The sequence below is a fragment of the Ranitomeya variabilis genome, chromosome 1 (assembly GCF_051348905.1).
Source record: "Ranitomeya variabilis isolate aRanVar5 chromosome 1, aRanVar5.hap1, whole genome shotgun sequence".
Classification (NCBI taxonomy): Eukaryota; Metazoa; Chordata; class Amphibia; order Anura; family Dendrobatidae; genus Ranitomeya; species Ranitomeya variabilis.
Window position 1 is genome coordinate 648634858 of NC_135232.1, and position 15620 is coordinate 648650477.

Below are 15620 nucleotides of genomic sequence, written 5' to 3' on the forward strand. Positions count from 1 at the left end.
GATACTTTGTACCATATAATGGCCACACATAGCTACTCGTACACACGCGGCTGTGCTCCGTACACTTTGCACACACGGCTCCGCTCCGTACACACGTGCTCTGCTCCATACACCTCGTAGACACGCGGCTCCGCTCCGTACTCCTCGTACACATTTAGCTCCGCTCCATACACCTCATACACACACAGCTCCACTCCATACACCTCATACACACATGGCTCTGCTCCATACACCTCGCACACACACACGGCTCCGCTCCGTACACCTCATACACACACGGCTCTGCTCCATACACCTCATACACACACGGCTCTGCTCCATACACCTTGCACACATGGCTCCGCTCCATACACCTCATGCACATACACGGCTCCGCTCCATACACCTTATACACACACGGCTCCGCTCCATACACCTCATACACACATGGATCTGCTACATCCACACTGTACACCTCCTGACCCCACACAAGGCATTACTTACCTCATCCTGCAGCACCATGTGGCAAGTTGGCAACCAGCACAGAGCCGAGTCCTGCAATCCACGGAGGTCCCGATCATGTGACCCCTGACTCCTCCCCTCCTGTGACCTCATCACAGGTCCTGTGCGCAGAAAGCAGGCAGCCATACGGAAGGGTAAGGGCCCGGGGCATGGCTTAACACAAGTGGGCGTGTCGGTCCTGCTGTCTGCGGGAAGTAGAGCGTCCCGTGCTAGACAGCGGGGCAAAGGCTCAAAACCGGGACAATGAGGGACGGTTGGGAGCTATGCTACAACTGTCAACATTTGGTTTTCTTTTTATTGTGAAGCAAACAACAAATAGAACTAAATAACTGAAAACTTCAGTGTGCACAAGTATTCACCCCCCACTCAAAAGTCAGTACTTTGTAGAACCTCCTTTTGCAGCAATTACAGCTGCAAGTCGCTCTGGATAAGTCTCTATGAGCTTTCTACATCTTGCCACTGGGATTTTTGCCCATTCCTCAAGGCAAAACTGTTCCAGCTCCTTCAAGTAAGGCTGGTTTCACATTTGCGGTTGTGTCCGCAGCATTTGTGCTGCAATTTTCTGCATGCGTTGTGTATCTCTATCTTTAACATTAGGGACGCATGTGTCTGCGATTGGTTGCGTTTTGCCGCGTTTGACAACGCATGTGTCGTTTCGTCATCTGCGGCTCGGTGCGGTAAATGCTACATGTAGTAATTTTAGAAGCGTCAATTTGCCGCCTATAAATGTATGCAGTTGTTAGCGCAAGGAATGCGGCAAAAAAACGCATTACTTTCTATGGGAAAGCATGCGTACACATATCTTTGCGTACGCATGCATTTGATGCGCTTGCGTACTTCGGCCTGCGCATGTCCAGGAACTGATTTAGACACACCCATTAAAGACACAACTTCCTGGAAATATCAAACGCATGCACATAAAAAGCGCAAACACATGTAAAAACGCATGCAAACGCTGCGTTTTTTTACCATCATGTGTAAGCTGATGCGGACAAAAACGCTGCGTTATCAGACGTTTGCATGCGTTTTTGCATGCGGTTGCGGACGATACGCTGCGGACTTATCCGCAAATGTGAAACTAGCCTTAGATTGTTTCCTCTGGTGAACGGCAATCTTGAGCTTTGTTAGTTTGGAGCCCGACATAACGTTTACCTTGGTACCCAAAAAGTTAAATTTTGGTCTCACATGTCTTTTGGCAAACTCAAAACCATTCCCATACTTAGTCATTTTTTCAATAAGGATAGTATGAGATAATTTATCAAATGCTTTGCTGAAGATGAGATATAGTATATCTACAGCATTTTTCCTGATCAATCCAGTCCGTGATTCTATCATAGAAGGAAATTAGTCTGGCATGACTTGTTTGCTACAAACCCATGCTGGCTCTGGGTAATTACTGTATTCTTATCCAAGTACTTACATACATGCTGTTTAATCATTTGTTCAAATATTGTTCCTGGTAATTGATTACACCAAAAATTTTAGGGGCTTCAAAACAAAAGTAGTGAATACATATGTACATGCCAATTTTTAGTTTTCAGTTATTTGATCCCATAAATTTAATGTATGCCTATAGTTTTCTCACTTCACCAATTTTGACTATTTAGTGCTGATGTATTACACACAAATCAGATTACAAAAACATTTAAACACAGGTTGTAATGAAACAGAATTGGTAAAAGCCAAAAGGGAGTGAATACTTTTGCAAACCACTTTAATTTGGTGCATGCAGTAGGATATATATGGGTACATATAGCCCTATTCTGAAAGGACTCTGCAATTGGTTTTAATATCTTACTAATTGTTCTAGTGTTTAAAATCTAAAATTGAATACAAAAACAGGTTACATAGTTACATTATAGTTACATAGTTATTAAGGTTGAAGGAAGACTTTAAGTCCATCTAGTTCAACCCATAGCCTAACCTAACATGCCCTAACATGTAAGAGTAAGCTCCACATTGGGGAAAAAATTCCTTCCCGACTCCACATACGACAATCAGACTAGTTCCCTGAATCAACACCCTATCAAGGAATCTAGTGTATATACCCTGTAACATTATACTTTTCCAGAAAGGTATCCAGTCCCCTCTTAAATTTAAGTAACGAATCACTCATTACAACATCATACGGCAGAGAGTTCCATAGTCTCACTGCTCTTACAGTAAAGAATCCGCGTCTGTTATTATGCTTAAACCTTCTTTCCTCCAGACGTAGAGGATGCCCCCTTGTCCCTGTCTCAGGTCTATGATTAAAAAGATCAGCAGAAAAGTCTTTGTACTGTCCCCTCATATATTTATACATTAACATAAGATCACCCATTAGCCTTCGTTTTTCCAAACTAAATAGCCCCAAGTGTAAAAATCTTTCTTGGTATTGCAGACCCCCCAGTCCTCTAATAACCTTGGTCGCTCTTCTCTGCACCCGCTCTAGTTCAGCTATGTCTTTCTTATACACCGGAGACCAGAACTGTGCACAGTATTCTAAGTGTGGTCGAACTAGTGACTTGTATAGAGGTAAAATTATGTTCTCATGTGCATCTATGCCTCTTTTAATGCATCCCATTATTTTATTTGCCTTTGTAGCAGCTGCCTGACATTGGCCACTGAATGAGTTTGTCATCCACCCATACACCCAGGTCTTTTTCATTGACGGTTTTGCCCAGAGTTTTAGAATTAAGCACATAGTTATACATCTTATTACTTCTACCCAAGTGCATGACCTTACATTTATCCCCATTAAAGGTCATTTGCCATTTATCAGCCCAAGCTTCTAGTTTACATAAATCATCCTGTAATATAAAATTGTCCTCCCCTGTATTGATTACCCTGCAGAGTTTAGTGTCATCTGCAAATATTGAAATTCCACTCTGCCCCCTACAAGGTCATTAATAAATATGTTAAAAAGAAGAGGGCCCAATACTGACCTCTGTGGTACCCCCACTGCTAACCGCGACCCAGGTTGGGCTCTCCAAACTTTTGCCCTGTCAAATGTAAAAATAGTGCATTAGTAATCTTCAATAATACTACTATACTGAACATATATTATAGTATGGCAGTAAGAGTACTACACAGTAGCTAAATACTGCACTTTTATTATCTTCATAAATAAAATAAACATAGTAATATAACCGTAATTAACAATTCTCACATCATAGTGCTAACCAGGGCTGTGGAGGCGGTAAGCCAAAACTCTGACTCCTCACTTTCCCTGACTCTGACTCCACAGCACTGGTCACTACTGAGCATGTACATAAAGTGCAGCACAGATTAATCTCAACTAAAAGCCGAGATTCTTAGATCAGGAACAGAACAGACATTTATAGGACATTTCATAACTTTCCAAAATTCTTATGAAAACATTTACAGCATATCCTGCATTGATCTACTGTAACCAATTGTAGTGAAATATGTATATATGCATGACTAGCAGTAATTTAACATCTGTCCTGAGACTGCAGGTCTCACAGGGGTCACAGCCTATGTTATCCTGAGAAGGCAGTCTCCTGTCTCCAATCTCGCCAGGGGGTCTTGCTATGAACCACAAAGTGGAAACATTTCACACCATCTGGCTCTTTTGAAGAGAGATGCCAATTACAGCCTGACACTATCTATCTATGAGAAACATTACACAAAGAGTTTCAGAGGAAATAATATATACATTGGTGGAGTGGCCATGGTCCAGTCACAAACCAGCAATTATATTATTAACTTGAGAGGCTGGTCTAGAAATATGACATCTAGGTTGACTCTATAAATTAGGCCTACTCACAAAGAAAGATGTTCACATGTGGGGGCAGCCTGGAAAGCTGATGTGATCCATTCCATATTTCTCCCTCCCTCAGGGACAGAGAACCAAAATGCAAAGTTCAATATTTCTGTAAGTTTTATCCCTTTATTTTATTGCTGTTTTTGCATATTTGTATGTCACTTTTTATTCCCATATTTTTATACCTTTTTATTGTAAGCACTGATCTTTTCCATTAAAGCATAAAACTTTAACAAGTTGAACCTTGTATGCTCTAAAGAATTCATAGCCTTAGAGTGTGTGATCCTGGTGATTGGCAGACAGTAGTAGTAATATTTCCAGGACTCATCGCCCGTGTGTTCGGTAAATGGTGGCAGCGTGTATGAGCGGGGTGTGTGGACTGTGTCGGGGTGTGATTTATGCTCCCATTACAGCATAGGACAGAGATTGAATACTGGACTGAGTGAGAGGAGATAGATTAACCCTTGCAGACGCAACCCCAAGTCACGCGCCGAGAAGCGGGTACATGACACCAATGTATTATATATTTTTGGAGTCGGTCCATTTTATACTGACTCCAACTCCGCCAGAATGGACACAGACTACAACTCCACAGGCCTGGTGCTAACTGGGAGTTGAAATATTTCTGCTAAAGAATACTTAAATAGTGACAGTTGTTTCAAAATTTTACCCATAAATCAATAATACCAATGATAAGATATATTACCAAGTTTCTACTTATCAGAGAAATCTTCTTTCTCATCTTGGACTGATTTTTCACTCTCCATTCACGGGTAAAATCTGTCTTCATCGAATATTGATTTTCTCATTACTGAGATTGAAGATGGCAGTTTTTTGCTCATAAACTTCTATGGAGAACTTGCCGCTGAATGCCTATGTCTGTCTCTAGCTCCTCCCTCCTCTCCATTAACAGCAAGCACCAACTGTCATCTCCTACCTCGTATACAGATTTAACCCATGAATTGAGAGGGAAAGGATCAGTCCAGGAGGAGAAAAAACAGATTTCTCTGATAAGATATATTACAAAGTTGGTGATTTTCATGTGTACTATTGATTTATAAAATTAAAAACATGGTTAGTCTTTTAATAATACTGCTGCCAAAAAAAAACGAAGCGAAGATCTCATGGAATAAGGTGGTGGAGGTCATTTAATTATTGGGGACTCTTGTAGAGCAAAACCGTTATGGGTTATGTATCTCTCTATATCACTCCTTTAAGAATGTCGGAGAAGCCCCATCATTGCAGTTATAATAGGTGGCATCTTCTGCTCTGCATCGGCAAGTCTGTACCCAGAGGAGATCCTCTCTATCCAGGTCACCGTGTTATTGGCTGCGTTGTGAGGAGCTCCATCGTCCGCATGCGAACAAGTCATGAAATTCAGTACTGTCACTTGACCTATATTTGATAAAAAGGGAGTACAAGTGTGCTGCTCTGCTGACACTCGTGTGATTATCTTCCTTCACTTGCCGATCACAATCACAAACATAAAACCGCCATACTGTGAGTCAGCCAGCGTGAGTCCGCCTGCAGAGCGCCCCCCATGTCTCTGCACTTCACTTCCTTCCCGCTACACGCCAGCCGGCACTGAAGAAACAGTCTACTGTATAAAAGAATAAGCAAATATTCATGATCATCTTCGTCTGGTATACCGGATTTTGATTTTTCATAAAAACTAACTCCTTCACTCACAGACGTTTTTTTTTTTGGGGGGGGGGGCATTTTTTTATTTTTTTTGCTTTTCCTTGTTCAAATCATAACTTTTTTTAATTTTTCCATCAACATAACGATATGTGGACTTGATTTTTGGCGGTGTGAGTTGTTATTTTGAAGGACCACATTTGTTTTATCATATAATGTACTAGCAAATGGGGAAAAAAAATCCAACTGGGATGAAATGGTGCAAAAACTAATTCTACCTGCTATGGGTTTTTTGTTCTAATTTTTACAGCTTTCATTGTGTGCTAAAAATGACCTGTCAATTTGATTCCTCAGATCTGTACGAATACGGCAATATCAATCTTTTATCGTTTAAGTTATTTTAGTGGTTGAAAAAAATGTGGAACTTCGTTTAAAAAAAAAAAGTTTTTGTGCCATTTTTCGAAACTTGTAGCTTTTTTATTTTTATGTATATAGAGCGGTTTAAGGGTTTGTTTTTTGAGTAGTGAGCTGGCATTTTTTACTAACACCATTTTGTGATATGTTGAATGTTTGAACGCTTTTTATTGCACTTTTGAGAGAGGAGCTGGGACTGAAAGACAGCAATTCTGGCTTTTCAGTATTTTTTTTCTGTTTTTTGATGTTTACTGTATGGACAAACAACTTTTAGATTTTCATAGATTGGATATTTACGGACGTGGTGATGCCAGATAGGTTTAATTTTGTTTTTGTTTCGTAAATTTAAAAAACAATTCACTGTTTAAAATCATTAATTTAATTTTTAATTCCATGGGGACTTGAGTCTGAGATCCTTTGATCACTTGTGCGAGATACCACAGTAGTTTTTGCAGTATATAATGTAAATGATGGCCTGCGGTTGTCCTTCACAAGAGAACCAAGGTGGCAGCCATAGGGGCCTTCAGCAGGTATACTAGTGCCACGCAATTGCTCCACTAAACAGTAGTGATCGTAACTTCATATGCAGTCAGACATGACTGTGACAGTATAGGATTCTGGTTGAGCATAGCAGATTAATTATTTTTTATAATTTTTCCTACAGTGTTGCTGATTTTTGTGTCTATAATCCTCTAAAGTCCATGGAGATGTGTCACAGGGAAGCTGTGTTACTTGGGTGAAATATTCTTTTGATTTGCTTGTAAGATCATAGTTCTCGGCAGCACATTATCCTTGGTAAAATAGGACCCATGCTGCCGAGAACAATGGCAGCCTATGCATACTGAACGATCTATAAGGTGCACTGTGCATTTAAATTGCTGTCTGTCTGTCTGTGTCAATATATCACTCTGATTCTGACATATTTTCAAGACACGTTGTACTTTGTTACTGGCAACATTTTTATCAATTTGTTTTCCGCATATTTACTAAAATATCCGATCTTTTATGAAAATATAGAAAAAAGTAGCAATTTTCAATCTTTGAATGTTTATACCCCCAGTCCTCTTACTTTGTAAGACTGTTAGAGGGTTAAAGTTTTAGCCATAATTTTTCTTTTTTTTTTAAGGAAATTTACAAAACGTAGGTTTTTTTTTTCGAAACCTATTCAATGTTGAAGTGACTTTGAGGTACCTCTTTATCAGAAACCCCCCTCAAAGTGACATAATTCTAAAAACAGGCTGCGGGTTGGACGCTGCGTGCTTATGCAGTGTCCAGGTGTTACAGCATAGTGGATGGGATTTCAAGAAATGCCATGCCCACTATGTGTCCAGAGAAGTCTGCGGATCACCCGTGGAGACTGACGTGCGGCGTGTCTCTCCAGACTGCAGCATGTCAATTTCTCTTGCAGATATGACAGTCTCTACAACAGAAAATTCACCAATAGAATGTATTGGATGCGGTGAATCCGCACAGCTCAGTGACCACATACAGATTCACCTGCGTTCAATAGATGGCAGCGCTTTGGACGCAGAGAACATGCACAGCTTCCAAAGCGCTGCCTCTTCTGGATTGTCTGCATATACCCTAACAAGTCACCATAGCGGGCAGATTCTATGGCCATTACTTGGTAACCATAGGGAGCACATTATTGTGATTATGGGGTGCTAATGTTTTAAAGATTGAGCCTTTTCCTTCTGTCGCTATTGACCGCAGCTAATGTAGGGGTTAAACGGCCACAATCAGTACTAACATGGGTAGTGACTGATGCATCAGAATATCGGCTATAGTATACAGCTGACGCATGCTCTGTTTTTGCCTATTGAGGGGGCACTCTTCTCTGAAAAAGGCATATTGGTCGTCATTATAGGGTTAAACCAGCACCAATTGGTAAATACCTTCCTATCGGCAGACTTTTATCCTTCGCAAAATCTGTGAATGAAGCAAACAAAAGTCCATTAAATTAGAGAACTCCATTCCCTTGTTCTAGCAATTGGTGGAGGCAATTAATACCTATACTGTCACTGTGTGATGACTTTTTATAACCACAATGCCTCTTTTAGGAGATTGTATTCAGTTGAAAATAAGAAGCCTTGTTTATAAACTGAATTTCATTATCTTCTGAAAATTTGCGCGATTTAGCCCAGAGGTAACTGAAAACAGAGCCTAAAGGCAGTATAATAAAGGGCTTTACATCCATGCTAGCCCCGAGCTAGTCTTCCACTGTCTCCATGTATTCTATCCCCTGTACAAACTGCACCAATAGTCAGAAGATCACTACCTACAGTAATATAAATTGATTTTCCTTAAAATGATCATTAGAGATGGTAGAATCGCTTCTACAGCTTTGAGATGTTCAGCAAATCTTTACACTTTTAAGAATTAGTGAAGATGATGTTTTTAATGGTGTTCAGTGTAGTAAGTGCACGTGCACACGATCGTATAAATCAGACGAGTGCTGTTGGCGGTTTTTCTGGATAGCACTCATATCCACGTTATTCTATGGGGCTGTGCACAGGTCCAAGGAAAAAAAAAATCACAGCATGATTTACCTCCGAGAATCGGATCGCATTCACCCATTCAAGTCTGTGGGCCCATGAAAAAAAATCGAACTGCACCCGGATGACATCTGAGTTCAGTCTGATTTTCAAACACTAACTTCACGAATTGAGAAGGTGGATAAACTTTTTTTTTTTTCCCTCTCCACCTCTGAGAAAATTGGAAAATCGAAATGATTGGTGATTAGCATAAGCGGGCCAATTTTCTCCCTGTACCTAGAGTCTGGTTGATTTTAATTCTGGAGACCTGTAGGAATTCTTCTGGAAAACTCTTTCCCATCGCTCATTGACCTCTGTGACCGCTGATCATGTTTTTCTCACTGGAGGTTTAGAAGTCTGAATTTTATGTTAATTTTTCTCTTGCTTTAAATGTAAATTACCTGAACGTACATGGACTTCCTAGTGAGCCAGTCTAAGAAGGCAGGGTTACATTAAAGAGGGAGGGAACAGTCTGAACCAATGATAAGCCAGGAGGCGTGTCTCAGACTAACTGTAGACATTGTGGTTAACCAGTAGTCACCGATGACTACTCTAACATAATAAAGTTGTGCTAGAAAGCAGTTGTACACATCAAAGAGGCTGCGGTTCTTGCATGATTTACAATTGATGGTCTATCCTAGAGATGAGCCATTCATTTCAAAAGGCTATATAACCCATTTAACTTTTTTCTTCATTAAGCTAACGTCAAGTCATGACCTGAAAGCTTGCAAACTTATACTGTTTTATGTATATATATTTTTTATACAACTAAATTGAGATAATCAACTAGTGTCACCTGCTTGTTTGGTGCCTGCCTGTACAAAACATCCTCCGGCAATTCAGTCTTTAGAAAGAGCAGGCACACCGGGGCAATGCACTTTAGGCTGAATTTAAACATCTGTGTCTCGCGGACCGGCCGCTGGTCTCCTGACCCAAACTCCGCAGACTCACGGGCATATGTGAGGCTCTTCAATGTCAAGTTTGGGTCAGAAGTCCCATGGCCTTAATCTGATTTGTAAGTCCAGATCTGGCACATACAGGGGGTCACCAAGTAAGCAGCCATTTGTACTCATAGGGCAAATGTAGGGGAGTTGTTCCACTAGGATAACAGAAGCAAACAAAACATAATCCTAATTTTGAATTCATTTTGTAAAATATATCTAAAATGAATGTTGGTCATATAATGCCATTTCAGGTTTGTACTCTTCTTCTGCATTACTTCGGAAACTTTGACAAGGCACAGATGTCAGGTTACTGTGGTGCCGGGTATATTTCTGTCTCATGGCAGGTAGAGGTGCAGCGTGAGTCATCGCCTCCTAAACAAACACAACACACAATAATATTGTTTGTTCCGGGAATGCTGTGATTGACGGATGTACCACTCCGGGGATCTTTCTCCATTACCATCACTAAAAATAGGTTTCCGGCCCATGGCAACAGGTACAGGAGAATTATGTGCAGGGGAGATTTCCTGAATGTCGACATCAAGCCGTTTATGGTCCTTAATTTGATATATGTTGTCAATTAAAGACATGTTAATCATCATCCAAATGGTTTACAGTTTGGCTACAGTCGCTGGTGTGAAAGGTTCAAAATGTGAGAGTGTGCCAGACAAGCAATGCTGTCAATTACCACGTGATTTATAGATGACATCTGTACTGATCTCTTACATTACATTTTATTTGTACACTGTTCTGCTCATCATCTGGCATCCATGCAAACTGTCTGCAGTATTGGAAAGACACAGAAGAATGGAAAAATAGACTTGTAAGGATGTAGATCCCATAATTACCCATCAGAAATTAGTATGTGTTACAGTTCCCTAATGTATTGCAATTCATACATAACAGGCCCTCACTTACATTGCATGTGGCAGAGGGACATCTGGGTTCCCTACGGGAGCGGGACACAGGTGTGGATGCTACTTCTGCACCAGCTATAGGTACGCCACAGATTTACGGTAATTATTCTGCCTGGTACATCCGTGTGATACTAGAAATGTGTTATGTCTTACTTTTTATGTAGTGTTTATTATTATGTATAGGGCCTACATGTTCTACACAGTTGTACTGATAACAACAGTTCATACACCCTATGAGTATTAAATATACACTTCTCAACATTGACGTTACAGCATCGTGAAGGTGATTTATTCAGTATGGAGTATGAGCGCCATGGGCAGAAATCCCCACACTTACAGCCTTCAGTGAGGTTATTAGTGGTCATCTGAAAAATGTTCGGCCAACACTGAATGCACCTGGACACACAAATCATCAACATCCGCTGCTGGCAGCTCCCATTATAAATTCTGACAAAATGTTGTCCCAGATGTGCTCGATGGGAGACAAGTCCAGAGACGCTGCAGACTATAGTGGAACGTTTTATTCAGGCAGGGTGCTCAGAAATACACATGCCTGGTGCTGTCGTGTTGAAAAATGGCTTATGGGAAACTTTGAAGAAATTCCCTTACCACTAGTTCCAGCACTAAATGAATGTCAGGGTGAGCTGTTAGTGTACCTTTAATGACTAGAGGGGTCCAGCTACTGTACATTTTGGTACCCTACTCCATAATCTCAGGATTAGGATTGGTGTGACTTTCCCTCGTAAAGGCCTCTTCATGCATGACTTTCCGTAAGTTGTCTCCAGATGGAGGCCAGAGGCTGGAATGGAGGTATATCCATTCAGCAATGAGTCACACTTTTGACTTGGGCACAATAATAACCGGAGATTGGTCTGCAAACCACATGGGCAATGCTATGAAGGGACCTTCATATGGAATTGTCATATCGGTCCTGCTCCCAAGATTATGCTTTGGGGTGACCTAATGTACAGTAGCTAAAAACAAAAAGGAAAAAAAAGCATGAACCGCACCTCCAAAAATCATACGTTGATCTAAAGCCGCTAGGCAAAAATTTATATAACTGAATATGAGGTTTTCAGTTTAACATTCTGATCAGACTGTATGAAGCCCACTGCCACGTCACGGCAAACCTCGTAGTGGGTCCTACCACCCTAACAGAGCGGAGTTGTGCGTGTACAGTAGCTAAACCAAACCCCATTGGTCTTCATCCCAGGTACACTACCTGCTCAGCATTGCATTGATTTGATGGTTGAACCAGAGGTATGGCCAATTTTCCATGGTGTCCCAGGAGCTGTTCTGCTCATGCTGCTGGGAGCAGCCTGCATGGCTTAAATGTACTGCCATGTCCTACAGGGTCTCCAGATTTGCCTCTCATCGATCACATCTGTGACATCATTGGTTAGCAATTACTAAAGGAGATGCCAGCAGGGGACCTTGAGGATTTTCCCCAGTGCATTCAGCTCTGCAGAACATTCCTCAGATGACCATTAATAACCCAATTGATAGCAGCTGAAGCTGTAAGTGCAGGGATTTCTTCACATACTCCATAGTAAAGATATCAACCTGATCAGACTCAAAATCCTCCTAAAAAAACCCATATGAAGCTACCCTATGGTTAAATGTGCTGTAATATGTGAAGCTACCCTATGGTTATATTTTCTATAATATGTGAAGCTACCCTATGGTTAAATGTGCTGTAATATGTGAAGCTACCCTAAGGTTATGCGTGCTGTAATATGTGCTGTGATGCACATATTAGAAAATATCAGATAGTGCACATCAGATAACCCCCTTAAAGCACTTTGAAGTTGGCAAGACCACTGAGAAAAATAAAGACCCTATGATGTTATTGCCCCAGTTGGAATCAAACGCAGGAGTGCGATTCTATAACCTAACCTTTAAAAAAAAAAAAAAGAATAATGCAACCCCTTTCTTTTAATATAAGGCATATGGGTATCATAGAGGGGGGCTACCCTGCTCAGGACCCTTCTCTATGAGCCAGGATAGAGAGCTTCTCTATAAGGTTAAATGCACACGTTGCAGACTTTCCATGCAGAAAATCCAGCACGTAATACAGAACCAACCAAGTTAATGAGATATTACAAATATTATCTACATGATGCTGAAAATTTTGACACGTGAATTGACCTGTTGTGTGGATTTTTCAAATAACCAGCCTGTCAATTTTTTTCGTGTAGAATTCATTGCGATTTTCACTATTGCAATGCATGGGGTGAAATTTTCAACAAAATCCACATGTAATGCACACGGATTTTAAGGCAGAAACTCTGCAGATATGCTGTGGATACGCAGAGAAAAATCAGCATCAAATCCATCACGTGTGCATGAACCCTAAGAGCATCTCCCACACTTGTGGACTTTACTGATTTTGGTTTGAATGGAGTCGCACAGGACCAGTTTGACTAGAGATAAGTAGGTTTCCCAGCTTCACAATCCTTTGATGTAGCATATATCACCAACCCAATGGACTGCTGATGAATGCTTTAGGCTCCTATGTGGTTGGGCCTTGCAGCCATCATATGGACCCACCATATTGGCCTATATGGTGTAGTTATTAGATTCCTGAATAATGCTCTTATTTCTGACCGACTAACATCCCGAACCTCCTAAAAAACATAAACTCTGAGTCTACGGCCTATGGAATCCAAAGCTGGTATCTGATGGTTGCTTTTGACAACAATGCCCACTCAGATATGGGAATGAGGCCTATTATTGCCTTCCCTATCAGTTTGTGCCATTTTTCGTATGCTGTTACAACGAATTTAGCAATTTCTTGTGGGTTTTTCTTTTTCAAGATCATCAAAACGTTGACTTTTCCATCGTTTGGATGGAAATATTGCGTTACAGTTTGCTATAAGAGGTTCATATGGCAAGGTTCTAGTCCACCTATGTCAAGCAGAAGATTAATCGCCAGTCTGAAATACATGGAAATGTTTGGCTCTTGGCTTGTTTCGTAGCCAACAATCTTTAGACGCAGAGTTTGGTAATCTATGGCTCTCGGCCCCTAACCCAACTGAGGCTGAAGGGCCACAGGTTGTCAAAGCATTTTCTAGCATCTTTAAAAGGGTGTCAAACAAGGTAGAAAGCTCTGATACTATTCCTATATATACCATTCTTTCTCTTATGTCCCAACAGGAAAACGATAAGGGTAAAAATAATAGATGAGGAGGAATACGAAAGGCAAGAAAGTTTCTTCATTGCACTTGGTGAACCGAAATGGATGAAACGCGGAATATCAGGTGTGAGCAAGTTACTACCACCCCCACCTAAAAATATAAACCAATAACCAATTTTCTTTTATCTTTCCCTATCTTTTTATGTTACCTCGATCAAAGCTATCCCATCTTCCTCTCCTGTGTATTCCCGCTCTCACCATTTTTCGGTCATCTACACCTCAGCTCATTTCGTTCCTTTTCCGCTTTCTTTGGCATCATTTTCTGTTAATCCAATTAATTTCTGCGGATCTTTTCCTGTTCATCTATGCTGTAACCGTTTTACTGCACAACAAATTACATCAATGAGATAATGTGGTGCATGGCTTTCAGACGCTGTGTAGTTACTACTTTCTATGCTCTCCGCATTACTTTGCCAGGAAAGAAGTCTATTTCAATGATGGAATATTCTGTACAGAATTGGAGCAGATAGGTGAATGCCTGTCCTGTGTGGAACTACTGGATATGAGCCCAATTTAGATTGCTAGTCCTCCTTTCTGTTTTTTCTTAGAGGATAAAATCCTAATATTCTTATAATAACAGTTGGCTTATCATAGAAAAAAACATTCATGTGTATAAATAATTTATTTATTTTTTTTAAATATGCAGCACGTCAATTTTTTCAGCGTTTTTCACCCATACAAAATGCATAGGAAAAAGCATACAAATTTTATGCAGCGTTTTTCCCGCCAGCACTCTAATTTTTGCTGCTGTTGCAAATGGTCAACCTGTGCAAATACCCAAAGAAGTCATTTTTTTACTCTGTGACCGCATCTGTTAGGCTAATTTCAGGAGGAGCTGCGGAGGGCTGCGGACTTCCTCTGTGAAGCCCCGCCCTCGGCCGCACCTCCGCCGCTAGCTCCGCCTACTTCTGCATGCGGCCTGCGTACCTATCTTTAACATTAGGTACGCAGGTCGTGCTGCTGTATGCGGATGCTTTCGCATGCGTCATTTTGACGTTGCGGCGACCAGAGTAGAACGTAGCAAAATTTTTTTTCTCCGCATCCTCAAAATGACGCATGCGGAAGCATCCGCATACAGCGGCAGGACCTGCATACCTAATGTTAAAGATAGGTACACAGGCCGCATGCAGAAGTAGGCGGAGCTAGCGGCGGAGGTGCGGCCGAGGGCGGGGCTTCACGGAGGAAGTCCACAGCTCCTCAAAATGCTAGTGTGAAACTAGGCTATGTGCACACATTGCGGATTTTGCCGCTGCGGGTCCGCAGCAGTTTCCATTGTGTTCACAGTTACATGTAAACCTATGGAAACCGCAATCCGCTGTGCACATGCTGCGGGAAAAACCGCGCAGAAACGCAGCGGTTTACAACCCGCAGCATGTCACTTCTTTTGTGCAGAATCGCGGCGATTCTGCACAGATAGGAAAGCATTGATCCGCTAACTTCCCGCATGGGGCTATGCCCACCATGCGGGAAGTAAGCGGATCATGTGCGGATGGTACCCGGGGTGGAGGAGAGGAGACTCTCCTCCAGGCCCTGGGAACCATATTAGTGTAAAAAAAGAAAGAATTAAAATAAAAAATAATGATATACTCACCTCTCAGCGCTGCACGCGGCTGTCCGGTATCAGGGTTGCTGTGCGAGCAGGACCTGCGGTGACGTCGCGGTCACATGACCGTGACGTCACGAAGGTCCTTCTCGCACAGCATCTTTGGA

At 41.5% G+C, this 15620-nt stretch overlaps 1 protein-coding gene across 6 annotated transcripts in view; it reads left to right on the plus strand.

Annotated features, from left to right (window-relative positions):
- Positions 1-15620, plus strand: part of SLC8A3 (solute carrier family 8 member A3) — a 403213-nt gene that overhangs the window by 309541 nt on the left and 78052 nt on the right. For 5 of the 6 annotated variants that reach the window (XM_077262313.1, XM_077262346.1, XM_077262354.1 and 2 more), the window contains one exon: positions 13871-13974. The exons of the other annotated variant lie outside the window; for it this stretch is intronic. In XM_077262313.1, coding sequence (XP_077118428.1) covers positions 13871-13974 — 104 coding nt within the window. The remainder of the gene's footprint in view (positions 1-13870; positions 13975-15620) is intronic. 6 annotated transcript variants of the gene reach the window in all.